This window comes from Artibeus jamaicensis, unplaced genomic scaffold (genome assembly GCF_021234435.1).
Source record: "Artibeus jamaicensis isolate MK-2021 breed Jamaican fruit bat unplaced genomic scaffold, CSHL_Jam_final contig_1998, whole genome shotgun sequence".
Classification (NCBI taxonomy): Eukaryota; Metazoa; Chordata; class Mammalia; order Chiroptera; family Phyllostomidae; genus Artibeus; species Artibeus jamaicensis.
This window is the reverse complement of record NW_026521407.1, coordinates 11109393-11125426: the sequence shown is the minus strand read 5'-3', so window position 1 is coordinate 11125426 and position 16034 is coordinate 11109393. Positions and strand designations below refer to the sequence as shown.

Here is a 16034-nt window from a genome sequence, read left to right as displayed (position 1 = left end):
TTCTAGGTCATAAATATCTCAGGAAGTTTATGTCTCACAATTACACATACTGAACCATAACTTAAAAGAACAAAGTGAATTATGTGTTTTCCACCTCCCATTATGATATTCATGTAGGAGAAAGCTAATGAAATAGTATTCTTAACCAGAATTAGTAAAAAAGATCCTTCTTTTTTTAATTTTATTTTTTAATTATTTTTTTAATATTAAATTTTATTTAGTTACTTTTCAAGTACATTTTTTTTTTAATCTATTTCTCCCATCCCCCCGCCCCCCGCCCGGTCTCCCCCCTTTCTCCCATTCCCCCCCCCCCCCAGTCCTCATCTCTGTGTCTTTCATACTTGTTCCTCAAAATCCCTCCCCCTTTTTCCCCTTAAGTTCCCTTCCCTCTCCCCTCTGGTCGCTGCCCACTTGTTCTCTATTTCAGTGTCTTTGTTTTTATTCTGTTTGCTTGTTTGTTTTATTCTTTAGCTTCCTGTCAAAGGTGAGATCATATGGTATTTGTCCTTCAGTGCCTGGCCTATTTCACTCAGCATAATGCTTTCCAGTTCCATCCATGTTGTTGCAAAAGGTAGTAGCTCCTTCTTTCTCTAAAAGATCCTTCTGACTTGAGTCTACCTTCCGAAGAGAGAGAAAGAGACTGTGGAGTGCAACAAGGATTTATCGAGCTCCAATGTGCCAGGTACGCGTAGGTCCAGGGAAACAATAGAAAGTAAGACAAAGGCCCCGCCTTCAAGGGGCTTACATTTTAACTTGTGGACATTATTTTCTCTTCAAAAAAATGTAAGTGGGGCCTTGGCTGGTGTGGCTCAGTGGACCGAGTGCCCACCTGTGAACCGAAGGGTTATCAGTTCGATTCCCAGTCAGAGCACATGCCAGGACTGTGGGCTGGGTCCCCATTTGGGGGCATATAAGAAGCAACCAGTATATTTCTGTCATATCGATATTTCTCTCCTATTTTCCCTTCCTTCCCCTCTAAGAATAAATAAAATCTTTAACAAAAAATCTAAGTGGGGAAAATGTGCCTCTATTTTTGATAGACAACAATTTCCCACTTAACTCATGAAAAAGAAAACTTAATTTACAGATTTGGACAACCATGGTAATTTAAATAGCATTCTGTTAATATTTAAACATTTTTTAAATTTATTTTTAGAGAAAGGAGAAGGGAGGGAGAAAGAGAGGGGGAGAAACATTACTGTGTGGTTGCCTCTGGTGCACCCCCAACTAGGGACCTGGCCTGTAACCCAGGCATGTGTCCTGGACTGAGAATCAAACCAGTGACCCTTTGGTTTGCAGGCCAGTACTCAATTCACTGATCTTCACCAGCCAGGGACTCTGTTGTTAATTTTACCATGTAAAGCAACATGGTTAATATAGTGACAATTATGAATTTTCAAGTATCAATATTTGAGGACAGAAAAGGGAGAGGAAAAGAAAAAAGTATGTTTAATCTGGTCCAAGACCTTATCCTATGAGCTTCTGAAAGTGACTTTCATTTTACACAATTATAAACACGTGATATCTACCTCATATACAAGAATAGCTTTGTGTTTAGAAGGTAACAACCAGTTTTATTTTTATTGTACATCAATGTTGTATAAATCATACAAAAACATACTTTGCTCCCTAGGAGTTTATGTATAGTCTTAAGATAAATAATAAGGAATAAATCAGTACTCTTCATTTCTTTTAAACCTAGGTAGCTTGGAAAAGTCATATGTCATTTATGCCTGATTGTAGCTGGCTCTCACACACTGGGGACCTGTATAAGAAGAAAAATGGCATTCTGTGGATAATTTATCACATCTCTATCACTTCAAGTGTTCTTTATTAGGTAACAGCAAAATGTCCTTCACCGTTGATTGCTTTCTCCTTCCTGACATTTCAAATCCTTCCACCTTGACCTTCACAATGCCAAAAATAGGCAACAACTGGCTTTTTTATATAGTAATGACTTATTTTGTCAATTAGAGGTAAACTCTCTAAAGGCAGGTAGGTCATGTAGTATCTACTGCAGCACTATGCTTATAGCTGAAGATAGACAAACTGAAAATTTTAATAAAAATTAGCCCTGACTGGTGTGGCTCAGTGGGCTGAGCATTGTCCTGTGAACCAAAGGGTCAATGCTCAATACCCAGTCAGGGCACATGCCTGGGTTGTAGGCCACATCCCAGGTTGGGGGTGAGCAAGGCGCGACCAACTGATGTTTCTCTCCCTCTCTTCCCCTGTCTCTAAAAATAAATAAATAAATTTAGGAAAATAGCCCTGGGTGGTATGTCTTAGTGAATTGTGTGCCAGCCTACAAACCAAAAATAAATAAATAAAATCTTAAAAAAAAACGAGTGCCTGTTGTAAAACTAAGATACATAGTTAAAACTTCTAGGAATTGTTTCGCAATGAAATAATTTTCTAGACATTTTCCCTCAATATAATTTTATAATATAATTTTATCATATTTGTAGCACCCGGGCTATCTCCTTAACCTCTTAAGAGCAAGTAATCTGACAAATTATCCACCTTTTTAGTTTTATAAATATTTAATATCTATAGTATGTGAAACACTGTCCAAAGATAGTAAACATTGTGGTCAGTAAGCATTTTTATGTCAGTAGACATAAAAAACATATCCAACTCAGGTATAGTAAACTCAGAGATGGTTGTGGTTTTCTTATGTTTTATATTTGAATTTTAAAGGCTTTTTATAAGTTAAGACTTAAATCCCCATTTAATTCCTCTGTTCTTTGCTAGTACTGGTATGTACTCAGTCATAAAAGTTATTAAAATTTGCACCTATATATTGAGCTTGCTACTTTCAATGTCCTTTACTAACCATAATCCAAAGAAAGTTTAAAAGGTAGCCTTGGCCAGGTTTCAAATTGGTTAGAGGGTCATCCCAATATGGCAAGGTTGAAGCTTTCATTCCGGGTCAGGGTACATACAAGAATCAACCAACGAGTGCACAAATAAGTGGAAGAACAAATCGATATTTTTCTCTCTCTCTAAAATCAATAAATAAAAAAAATTTAAAGGTATAAAGTAGTCACATTAATCAAGTCTTTATAGGAGCACCTTTAGATCTTAAAAACCACATTATTCTTTTTTCCTTAGGAATATTTTTACATAAACACATGATTCTCTAAAAATGTCCAAGTTTTGGCCATGTAGTCTAACCTGTGAGAAACTGCATGCACATCCTAGATGCCCACTGGATATAAGCTAACCACACTGTTTTGCTCTACCAACATGGTCACAAGACATAAATACTTACTGGATAATCACACTTTGGGACTTAACAATGGTTCTTCCACCCTAACAGTGACCACACAATATCTTAGGTCAACATGGCTAAGGATGCACTATGTGAATCTCTAAGACTGTATGTGATGCCCAAAATACTTTTAATTAAATAAAGTTTTTTTAGAGAGAGGAAGGGGGGAGAGGGAGAGAAGGAACATCGACCTATCATCCGTTGTTTCCTACTTGTGCCCTGATCAGAGATCGAACCCGCAACCCTGGAGCATAGGGTCGACGCTCCAACCAACTTAGCGACCTGGCCTGGGCAACCAAAATATTTTTGAAAGGTCAGATTCACAACTGTAACCTATTCCCCCAGGAAATACAGATCCCTTATCAGGATTAGGTAGTTTAAGAGCAGCGAATGGATTTAGCCTTAAAATCGGCATGCTTTCCCTAGGCAAAATATTTCCCGAAAATTATTTTGGCTTTACAACAGGCTTTCAAAGCCTTCAAGGTAGGAACTGAGTACATGGTGGCACACGAGTATAAGTGACCAGCCCCGCTTCTTAGAAGAGGGTGAAAAGGGCCTTTGGGCAGTACCAGTACTTTGCCCAAGGGAACTAGTGCCCTATCTGATTTCCTAAGTTAACATTAACCCGGCAAAAGAAGGTTCGCTGCTTAGGGCGCATACACAAGCCACTCTACACATAGTCTTGCCTCTAAGTGTAACAACAACAACAAAACTGTCAGCACTTAAGAGTTGCCTCCTTGGCGGTATCTCAACGCAGTCTCAGTCTGGGAAGCAGTGATGCGGTTGGCTCCCGGTTAATCGGAGTCTCTGGGAAAGCGGCGTCCAGTAGTACCTGGAAGCCAAACCCAGAGTTTGTTTCTTACCCCGCAGATGCCCGTCTCCCTTTCCCTTATTCTCGCCTTTGGCTGTCACTGACTTCGAAAGCCTCAGCTCCTTCCCACTTACCCAGGTCCTCACTAGGCCTCAACCCTCGGGTGGGCCCTGACTCAGCTCGGCTTGGCTCCCTTCGCCCCTCGGGTTTCTAGGCACGCGCGTTGGGGTCCTGAGGTTTAGGTCTACCAAGTCATTCTCAGCAGTCCTGTTTTTAATTTATTCGAGTAGCTAGACTTCGGGTAGGTCGCCAACCACCCGGCTCCAGGGGTCGTTGGGGGGGGGAACCCACCCCCGCCGCTAGGATTTTGAAAGCAACCTGGCAAAGGCGTTCTACAGTCTCGCGAGAGGAGGCGGAGCCCCACCCGACGTTCTCCGCCCCTCCCTGCCCCACCCTCCCCAAGTCCACCGCCCTCCCTCCCCCACTCCCCGTGGCGCGAGCGGCTGATCCCGGAGAGGAAACGGCATTCGGCGCCGCTCTCCCGCCCTGGCCGGTCCTGACGCGGGCCTCGTCAGCCGGTAACGGGGAGCAAAGGTGGGGGGTCACGGAGTCGACCACGAAAACGGAGGTTAGAGCCGAGAGGTCTTGAGAACGGTGAGGAAAGGGTCTGAGCCTCCCCACTTGGCCTCCGCAGAGCCGAGGCGGGGTCGACCCCTCCCAGGGGCGGGGTCGCGCTGAGCAACTGCAGCCCAAGGGACTGACTGGGAGGGGCGCTCCAAGAAAGGGGGAGAAAGGGGTCAGCTCTGGGGTCCCCGGCGGCGGGAAGGGGGCAGTGGGTTATGGAGCTGAGGCCCGGGGTGAGGTCCTGGAGCCGGGACTCCAGCGACGGGCTGGGGAAGCCCTGGGGCCGCCGAGTCCCTTCCGCCTCTCCTCTGGACCCTGAGTGGACACCGGCCGCGGAGGGGGGGTGGGGAGGGAAAGCGGCGCGAGGGGGCGGGTCCCGTCACCGCTCGGCGCTGATTGGCTGAGCGCGTGTAGAATCGGGTGATGGGAAACGCAGCTCGACTCTTGGGTCCCCTCCAGCTTCTCTCCCTCCCCCCCTCCCGTGGCGAATGTGCTGCGCGGCGGCGGGTGCTGAAGCTCGCGGCGTTTGGCTGTTGCAGGCAGGAGTTGGGAGGAGGCAGCAGCAGCAGGAGCAGCGGCGGCAGCAGCAGCAGCTGGGAGGAGGTGGTGACGGTGGCAACGGCAGCGTCGGGGACGATGGCGCGACTGGTGGCAGTGTGCAGGGACGGGGAAGAGGAGTTCCCCTTCGAGAAGAGGCAGATTCCCCTCTTCATAGACGACACCCTCACGGTGAGCGGGCCGGGTTCGCCGCTCCCCTGGCAGCTGTTTCCCTCCTCCCCCTCCCCCAGGCCGAGCGCTGCGCACTGGAGAAAGAGTGTGTTGCAACTCCTAGGCGAGGCCTTTTCTCCGGCAGGCCCCACAAACTCGCCTTTGCAGTGGGTCGCTCGGTAACCTCTGCAGGGCCCCTGGCTCTCCGTGCACACTTTGAGGCCCTCTCCCTAAGCTCTCCTTCCTTTTTGAACCGTTTTTCCTTTACCCTTTCCCTTTAGGGGACGCTGCTCTTGCCAAAGCACGCGCTTCGGAGAGGGTTGAAGGATCTTGGGTGTTTAGGGCCTATACCTTTACAGAAACCACCTACCCTCGGGGAGCCTTAATTATCTGGAAGTGTCGCAGCTACACTGCTATCTGTATATTGTCTATCTTAATACTACAGCTCTCACTACAGCTCCCACTACATTATTGAGGGCTACAGTGACATGCTCTTGCACAGTTAAAATCCCACTAAAATGATTTGATTTCGTTGTAAATAGTCTCGTATTGTCTAGTACATTAAAACTCTTAGGAATGATTTTACTGCTGGGCCGTGACTCTTCAAAATGGGCTTTCTTGACATTAGTTGTTCTTTAGTTCACTGCTAGGTATTTTTTTTAGGGAAGCAAAATTATTGAATGTTAAGAGCATTATAAAAAACTGATTGTTCATCTAGAATGTCAAACCTAATTCTTGGTAGTTTTCCTTATTAGATTTGGTGGTGGTACAGCATTACGGACCCTCTGCTCTGTATTGCTGTAGTATTTCCTTCAAAAGGAAATGGCAGAAATTTGAATCGAATCTGAACAGGAAATGAGTGCAGTTGTTGCCACTATTTCCTAAGAAGTGAAATGAACCTATTCATAATATCTTTTGAAATCTGTTTTGACGGTGCTGAAGCCTATTTGCCTATTTTGAAAAGGTGTAACTAAGTCTCTTCATTTTTTCCTTTTTGGTTTTCTTAAGGCAGCTGATCTGTTTTGTTCCTGAATTATTTTTTTTGCAAATATCTACTTTTTTCCAAATTTTATATAAAATGCAAGTCATTGTAGAGATGCCAGTCTATGCCTTTCTGTCTACCAGTCTCAATTAAGACTTGATTGAGCTGCAGTACTTTTAAAAGGATTGGAAGAGCTATTGAATGACTTCATTTGTTAGAACTTTTTTAAGTAAAAGCATCTATAATAATTTAAGATAATTTTTTTCTTGGAAAAGTAGAATAATTTGGCCTCATAAATAAGGTAAAGAGAATTTGTATTGAAGCATTAGAAGATACTTGTATACCTTGGTTATGATATTTGCACATTTCGCATTAAAAGTATATTGGACTTGTGTTTTAAGTAAGTAGTTAAAAAATTAGCACTCTGGTCAAATTAAATGGTGCATTTCTCCATTTGAAAACACCTTATATGAGTTCATCTGTCCACAGTTTCCTTCTCTCCCCCTCCAACACACTTTTGGAGCACATATCAACCTTTTATGTTTATTGTCCCAGAATGCCTTCAAATTTTTTTTTTTAATTCTTTGGGTTTGGACATAAGATTACCATTGAGTGTATAATATCAAAGCATAGAGGAAATCCACATAAATTTGAGTATTCACAAAATTTTAATAGATACTAACTTCTCTTCTTATGACCACATAGCCATCTTTAATGCAGCATGGATATATCTATTACATAGTACATTAAATAGCTTTGGGGGGTGTTTTTATACTGTACTCTCTGTACAATGATAATAGTTTCCAAAATTTTCTATAGAAAAAGATGTGGTCTTGCACTGTGATGTATTATTGTACTTACTTCTCCAGAGAAGTTGGGGTTGGACCGAGTTTGGTGTTTTGAGCTTTGCTTTTATTGCATTGTGGGTTTCTGACCAAGGCAAATAAAATTTAGGCTTACTTAATTTAAATGTCTTAAAATAGCATTTTGTTTAGGAAAAGCCGTTTTCTGTTGCTTTGTCTTAGAACTTCTACACATCATTGTATGCTGGTTAGTGAAAATTCTTGTCATCAATGCATTATATTTAGAGAAACAAGTTTCTTTCAGAGCCATTCTACCAAATACTACTTAAAGGAAGAATGCAAAGCAAGCACCTGTTGGACAAGAGCAAAGAAAAAACAGAGGTTTTGCTCTTTCTTGGTCCATTGGTAGTTTGACAGCAGTGTATCCCTAAAGTTAACATTTGGTTTGGTCTTTGTTCCTAGGGTCCATAGGTAAGGCATGGAGAAAACATTGTTATCTTTACTTCCAGTAGTTTTAGAATCTTGTTAGCTCCTAGGTGTTACGTCTAGTTATGTTTAGTCAGTTACAAATGTTTATGTTTATCGTTTTAGTAAGAGAAGCGGAAACCTCTAGCCTTAAACTGGCTATTTTATGTTTTGGGATGGTTGTTTTTTGCTTTTTTTCCCCCTTAAGACTGGTTATTTTAAATTGTATTTGTAAAATGCAATTAAGAAGCTCATATGTGAGGAAGTAGCCTCCTCGTGGTAGTTTAGTGGGTTTGAGTACTTGAGTACAATGGCTTATGTAGGTGTATTTGAGAAAACCCCAAATAAGTAAGCTGGAGGAATATTGAGGAAAGTGGCATGCTGTGTGGCCAAATGGTTTTCTGTGTTAGTAGAATTATAAAGTAGCAGGTGGATGGAAACATACTAGTTTAGTATGACAACTTTAATGACAACTTCAGGTTCTTTTAAAAGTAATAAAGTGAAAAAGTGTTCTTTATATGATCTTGAAAAATAACTATACAACAAAGAAAAATTATTTTTAATCAGATAACTAAGAATATAGCAGCATTTGATGTAATTCCAGTCATAGACACACAACAGAGATCCACGGTTGAGATCTATTCTCACCACTTTGTATCTTGCTTTTTTTCACTAAATGTAGCATTGAAAACGTTTTTCTCGTCAAACAACTTTAACGGCCATGTAATACTTTGTTGTCAGATGCCATAATGCAATTATTCCTTGTTGGACGTAGGGGTAGCTCTAGTTTTTTCTGTAAATAATATAAGAATATAAATAATGTATAAACCTTTGTGTTATTTTTGGGGGGTTTATATAAGTACAATTATTGAATCAAAGAATAAGAATCTTTTTAAACATTCTCAACACATACTGTCAAATTGCTACAATACTCGAGGAATGCAGATTATCCTCCTAACTCACACCGATATGAATGAACTAGAAACTCTCATAAGCATTTTTAACTGAGACTGTAAAAAGATAATAAATAGTAGCACGTCCACTTGGGGATTAGGTGTTTAGCATTTGTTAAAAGTTTAGTGTTTAGTGTTTTCTTTCAACTCTTGATTGTAAAATTTACTAAGGGTGATGTTACAAATAGCTGTGAGGACAAAGACGTAAAAACTAAAGTGACAATGATTTTTAATAAATAACAAACGATATTGTTGCTTAAAACTTATGAGAGTGCTCTAAAAAACAGATTATCTGTGGTCAGGAGAAATCAGGACAGATACTTAAGAATGAAAGTGGGTAATGGATTCAGTAAAGTTTATAAAGCAGTAATTGCAGGATAGTGACTCGTTCCACATTGTTTTGGTTGGGTGAAGATAGGCAGCCTCATCGTGAAACCTGACACCAAGGGAATCCTCCGGGAAACCATCCCTGAAATACTGGACATGACTTTTTTGTACATGAAAGTTAAGTCAAGGAAGTGGTTTTAAAGAATGGGGAAAAAAGTAGTATACCTATTCTCTTTGTTTCCCTTTACTTCCTTTTCCTTATTGTCATCTCTCAGTGTTGCGCATATAGTGATTGGCCGGCAAACTGCAAGATTTAAAAAAAAAAAAATCTATTGTCCTAAATGCTTGAAAAGCAAGGACAGAGTATTTATTGTGAATGCAGAGTAAGTACAAGAGAAAATTTAATATTATTCATGCCAGTGAAAACCGAGGAAAGACACAGTAACAGACCTGATTTTAAAGATTTTAACCCTTGTTGATTATTTAAAAAGGATTCCTAAAACAGGCATTATTCACTATGTTGTGTGTGTGTGTGTGTACGCATATAAATATATTTTGTTTTTTATTTGATTTTACTGAATGACCAATCATTGAAATCCTCAAGATGAATGAGACACTGCAACAGCTGCCCTCTTGGGTTTAGGTTGTGTTCCTTCATGTAATCCATGCCTGAACTGTGGTGTACAATTTTTAGGTGCCCCGTACCACCAGTCTTGGTGGTGTTTCATTGGTTAGCCCTGGCACTTCTGTTAGACTTTCTCTTCTGCTTGACGGGGTATCTCCACTTGCTCCAGGTGGACTTCTGAAGGTGGTAGGCCTTCAAACCACAGTGGTGGCACAGTGTGTATGCTGCTTGCTGAATGATGACATCCGTGTCCCCTTTGACATCTCTCTTTGGCTGCGGCTAAAACCAAAGAGCTAAAATATGAATACATATTTTAAAGGTCAACAAGCAGATCTCGATGTGATAGGTATGTTCTTTGACTTCGGCTTTAATTATTAAAAAAGTGAAACATAGTTGTTCACTTATATAGAGTCAGAATTTAGGATTTCACCCAAATCAGGTTTTACCAGAATTACTGTTGTTCTTTTTTAAATTTGAGTTAAATGTGGTAATCACCATGGGCAGTATGGATCATTAGACACTTTGCCCATTTATTTCAGTCATCCTCACCAGTTCATTTAGAGCTACATTATTAAGGTGGACTAGTGACCAGTTTTAATTGTACTGCTGGTAAGGTTAATACGTGAAAATACTTAGAACAATGCCTTGTGTATATGAAGCTACATTGAGTATCTTTATTATTATCACCACTCTTTGAAAATATCTATAAGAACTATGAGAGGGAAAACTACAGAGAAGTCGATAAACCTGAAAATTGGAAATTGATTTTAAATTGAAATTTGAATGTGTAGCTTGTATGTATGGAAGAGGAGACTTCCAGAACAGTAAAAGCTATTGAGATGAAAACATGTTTTTCAACATGGTATAATGTATGTAGAATTGGGAGCAAGGAACACTTAACTTTCCCCTTGGATAGTGAGTATTGCAGTATATGTGCATTGTATTAAGTTTCAGGAAGATGTGAACACATAAAAAAATCATCTACCTTGTCACTGCCTAGAGATAGTCATATTTAATATATTATTTGCTTTTTTCTGTAAGAAAATATACACATATAAACATCTGGATCATATTATACACGTGTTCTGGTTCTTTGAAATTACAGCAGAGTCCTCTGGATTATCTGCATCATTGTCCATCCTTAGCATCAGCTTTGTATCTCTACTTCACTATCCAGTATTTCCACCTTATCAAATCAAGAAAAGGTATTATGTGTATTGCTTACACTTGTCTTAGTTGTTCAGCCCTCAGTTTATTGTTAGAACAAGCAATTTTTAAGGCTCTTTTCTAATGTGGAGGGAAAAGAATGGTCAGCTCCATTAAAGAATCAGATCTTTTTGGTGCTGGCTGGTGAAGGAAGGAGTCTTTTTAAGATCACATTCAAGTGGGCTTTTTAGTGTTTCGTTTTTGCCTCAAATGGGTCTCTTTAAACCTGACAGCACTCTTTGGCTGTATAGAAGTTTGTGGATCTTGTTATCAGGACATAGAAATTTGTTCTAGCACAGTGTGTTTGAGACCTTTAACAGTGTGTTAGTTGAGATACAAATGTGTTACTTTATTTCATTGTTTTGAAGGGAAACTTTTTTCTTATTGTAACATCTCTGAAGTTGTGTTGCTGCTTTCATTTGGTGATATCCTAGTTATAATAGGTCTTTCCTAGTGGTGCATAACTATGATACTTCTTAATATCAGTGCTGTGAAATGTGTTAATTACTAGTTCCCCATTATCTGACATCCTGAAACATCCTTAAGTTTTTTTATATTTCTCTTCCTCTGGTAGTGAATTTTGGTAACTGAATTAAATATCTCAGTGTATCCTTCTAGTTTATAATTAGAGTAGATATTTACTATGTGCCAAGTACTGATCTGAGTACCTCTCATTTGTATGTGATGTATATCATATATATAGTCATTTGCACTTTACCATATACTGTATTCCATAGTTAGGAGGAATAATTTAAAATGTCATCATATTTAATGTATATTAAATTATTTCATTTAGTAGATGCTACTATTGGCCACTACAACAAATACTTTTAAATATCATTTAATCCTCACAACCTACTATGTGAGTAATACCAAAAATTATTATGTAATCTCATTTTATAAATGAAGAAGCTGAGAATCAGATGACAGATTATAAGTGACAGAACTGGGGCTTGAACTCATGTCTGCCTACCTTCAGTTTTCTTGCCCCTAATGCCTATATTGCTTCTGGCTTTAGAAACTTGTGTGGCTTGGATTTTTAAAAAAATTTTTTTTGGCAAGTGGGAGAATCTGGCTTTGGGGGTCTATTTCTGTCCTAAGTATTTGTAACATAGTCTATAGCATGTGTTCAAATAAGATAAAATAATTGATTTTTATTCTTTTGCATATTAAGATGGTGATGGAATTTCCTGACAATGTGTTAAATCTCGATGGGCATCAAAATAATGGTACACAGCTGAAGCAGTTCATTCAGGTAATAGTTTTAAAACGCAGAATTTTAAGTTGTGTGTGTGTGTTTTAAGGGGTCATTGAAAATTTTAGCTGTAAGTATTCATTTTGTTTTGCCTTGGGCTCTCTAGGTCTTAAGAGTACGCTGAAGTTGCTTTCTTTTATTGTTGCTACTGTGAATATATTTATGTACCTGTTATGTGAAGGAGATTTGGTTGTGATGTGTTATTTTGTATGTCTATAAGGTTTTTAATTTCACCAAGTCATCTTCCCTATTTTTTTAAAGATTTTATTTATATATTTTTAGAGAGGGGAAGGGAGAGAGAGAGGGAGAGAAATGTCATGTGTGGTTTCCTCTTGCTCCTCATACTGGGGACCTGGCTGGGAATCTAACCAGCAACCCTTTGGTTCACGGGGTGGTGCTTAATCCACTGAGCCACGCTAGCCAGAGCTCTTTCCTATTTTTCAAAGATAAGGTATACAACTTTTCATTGAGAAATTGTTGGTTTTCTTCTGTAGTAATTGTTTTATTCAAGTAAAAAAAAAAAAAACTAATCCTGCATTGTGATCTTTCTGATTTTTGCATATGGTACTTTATAATATACAATATATAATTAAGATAGTGGAGAATAAATTGTTATTTCAGAATTCTGTTTTACTTTTGGAGAAAACTTCCAATAGATGGTTAATAATAAATACGAGAAAAATCTATTTTGGGTGATATCTGTTTTTAGTAAAGCTGGGGGCATTACTTGTAACTATAACGCCATCCAGGTAGGAATTATTTACCAGAGTTTGCCCATGTCTCTACAGCTGTGGTTCTCAGTCATTTTTCTACCTTGTCGTAACCAACAGGTAGCATTCATGTGCACCAGTATATTAGAGATAGTTCCTCACTGCAGGCTCCCCTTACACAGGTCAGATAGGTGTTGTTCCTGCCTACGTATCCATAGCGTGCCTGTCCAGACGTCCAGGTCGAGAATTTGCTCCTCTACTTGATCACCATCCTAAGTTGACTCCTGTAGTTAAACATAGTGTGTTGTTAAAAGTTCAGAAGGTGTGGCAAATCTGTATTGTGCCTTTATTAATTTTTATTTTTTTAATTTTAAGCAGGAGTATTAAGTTTCATATGCACTGAATAAGCACTAAATTTCCAGATGCAGGGCTTCTTTATGCTTTGCTGAGGCACATCCTAAACAGAGCTTTTTATACCCTAGATTGTAGAATGGGATTTCTGCAGCAAACTCAATACAGCGTGGACAAGGCCATCTACGTTGCCTTTCTGACTCAGTTGCAGATAGAGATGGCAAGCCTTTTCTAGGTTGTACTAAATGCACAAGGATAGGAACCAGAAGTAGTAGTGGAAGAATAATTTTATGTATTTGTTAAGGACTCTTCTTCATTTTTCTTTCTCTCCTTCTCTCAGCGACATAGTATGCTTAAGCAACAAGATCTAAGTATTGCCATGGTGGTGACATCTCGTGAAGTCTTGAGTGCACTTTCTCAGCTTGTCCCATGTGTTGGTTGTCGTCGCAGTGTGGAGCGCCTCTTTTCCCAGCTTGTAGAATCTGGAAATCCTGCCCTTGAACCCTTGACAATAGGGCCCAAGGGAGTCCTATCTGTAACTCGAAGCTGTATGACTGATGCCAAGAAGCTTTATACATTATTTTATGTACATGGGTAAGTATAATCAATTAGGAAAAAATGGTTTGTTAAATTTTTAAACTTGGTGACAGCGGGAGATTTTATTCTAAATTTGGTTGGGACAAAGTTTGATTTCACGTTAGGTAATTTTATATGTGTCCATGACAAAATTTCTGCTTTCCTGTGGGGAGAGGCAGGATATAAACACATATGTAAGTTGTCAGGTATGATATTATAGAGAAAATCAGTAAGGAAGATAGAGAATGAGTAGGTAGGATTAATATGAAGGATGGTTAGGGAAGGCCTCTGATAAAATAACATTGATATGGATTTGAACAGAGTGAACCATGTGGATAGCTGAGGGAAGGCAGAGAGGAGCAGCAGTATAAAGCTTCAGATGTTGGAGTTTTCTTGGCACATTTGAAGAACAGCAAGGAAGCCACTGTGGCTGGAGTCAGATGGATGAAGGGAAGAGTAATAAAAATAAGGTCAGAGGAATAATAAAAAGCCCAATTATGGAGTGCCAGCGTGAGGGTTTTTTGTTTTTTTTTTTTAACTGAGTGACATGGGAAGATTTGGGAGGGTTTTGACCAGAGTGACATGGTCTGACTTGAAGTTTGGCCTCTGTTGGGAATAAATGAAAGGATGGAGGAAGATCGGAGAAACAGGTTGTTTAATAATCCATGTGAGATATAACAGTATGGTGGCCACAGAAATAATGAGAAATAGTTAGATTGCTCTGGCTGGTGTGGCCCAGTGGATTGAGTGCCAGCCGGCCTGTGAAGCGAAGGGTCGCCAGTTTCTCAGGGCACATGCCTGGGTTGCAGGCCAGGTCCCCAGTCAGGGGTGTGAGAGAGGCAACCCATAGATGTATCTCTCCCACATCAACGTTTCCCTTTCTCCCTTCCTTCCCTTCTCTCTAAAAGTAAATAAAATCTTAAAAAGAAGGTCCTGGATATCATTTGAGGAATGAGCCAACAGGACTTTTGGATAGATTGGATTTGGAGGAAGATATCAAGGATGATTCTCAGATTTGGGGTCTAAAGAGTAGGACAAATGGTTTTCTTTTACTGAGATAGATAAGAGTGGGAAGAATAATTTTGCAGAGTTCCCTTTTGGACATGTTAAGTTTATGATACTAATTGACATCCAAGTAGAGTTCAGACAGCTCTGGCCTAGAGATGTAAATTTTTGTTCGTCAGCGTGCATACACACACGTGCACACATACACACTTCATTATACAGGGTCTGGCAGAAGTAAGGCCTGCTTGAGTGTGGCTGGCAGGGTACATGAATGTCTCGCAGGAGATGGACAGCGGTATGAACATTTCACCTAAAATGTCAAATGGTGTGTTCAAGTGTGATACTGTTATGTTACAGAATTACATGCTTTTGATTTTGTAATAAAAGATTTTATAATAAACAAGGGGTGTTATTTGTTCCAGACCCTGCCATCACTTCTAAGTAGGAAAGCCCCAGAATTTGGTCTTCAGACCTCTTCTCTTTTCCTGTATACGCACTCTTTGATGACCATATTTCACCTCATGCGCTTAAGTGTTATATGTATGTATATATGTAACATTCCATATGTATATATACTATATGTAGTTTAAATATTATATTTATAGTTTACATATACAAGGAGGGAACCAAAACGGAATTCATTTATAAAAATTATGTATTCTTACATGTTTAAACTTCAGTCACCTTCAAAGTACTCTCTATTTGAAGCAATATACCTATCAAGACGTTTTTTCTCTCACCTCATGGGTTTAAACATGTATGTATTTGCATGTCTAATATTTCATATATGTATGTGGCCCCTGTATATATACCTACTACATATACAGAAACACATACATATGAGGGGACCCCCAAAAAACTGTAGTTATCTTCTGGAGAGTGGTCCTTTGATAATACAGGCTTCCACCTCTCGGTGTTAGAGGACCTCATCTAAGTCAGTGTGCCAGCTGGCTTTGTTGTGAGAGGCTTCATTCGGCTTCGGTGACCTTTTTTCGAACACTCTTTAAACATGTTTGCCCACTTCATAATGGGTGATTTATGAATGCACCTGCCCATACTGCACTGAGTGTTCAGCAGTTTTTGACCCAAAACAGCATGATCCCCACCCTCCTTATTCACCTGATCTTGCCCCAGCGACCTTTTTTTTTTTTTTTTGCTTCCCGGATGGAAAAAATCTCAAAGGGCAAAATTTTTCTAGTGTGGAAGAGGCAAAACAGAAGCACTGAAAGGCATCAAAATTGGTGAGTTCAAAAACTGTTTTGAGCTGTGGAAAAAAATGTCTTGATAGGTGTATTGCATCAAATGGAGAGTACTTTGAAGGTGACCGAAGTTTAAACATACAAGAATGAACAGTTTTTATAA

General features: G+C 39.6%; 1 protein-coding gene across 6 annotated transcripts in view; it reads left to right on the top strand.

The window, feature by feature from the left end:
• Positions 1 to 4545: 4545 nt before the first annotated feature.
• GGNBP2 (gametogenetin binding protein 2) overlaps positions 4546 to 16034 on the top strand; it is a 37122-nt gene continuing 25633 nt past the window's right edge. For 5 of the 6 annotated variants that reach the window (XM_037163673.2, XM_037163672.2, XM_037163671.2 and 2 more), the window contains exons 1-4: positions 4546 to 4736; positions 5246 to 5435; positions 11950 to 12030; positions 13432 to 13685. In XM_037163673.2, coding sequence (XP_037019568.1) covers positions 5343 to 5435; positions 11950 to 12030; positions 13432 to 13685 — 428 coding nt within the window. In that variant the 5' untranslated portion in view covers positions 4546 to 4736; positions 5246 to 5342. Of the gene's footprint in view, positions 4737 to 4859; positions 4879 to 5245; positions 5436 to 11949; positions 12031 to 13431; positions 13686 to 16034 lie in introns of those variants that run through there. The other variant, XM_053656237.1, reaches the window with a different exon arrangement.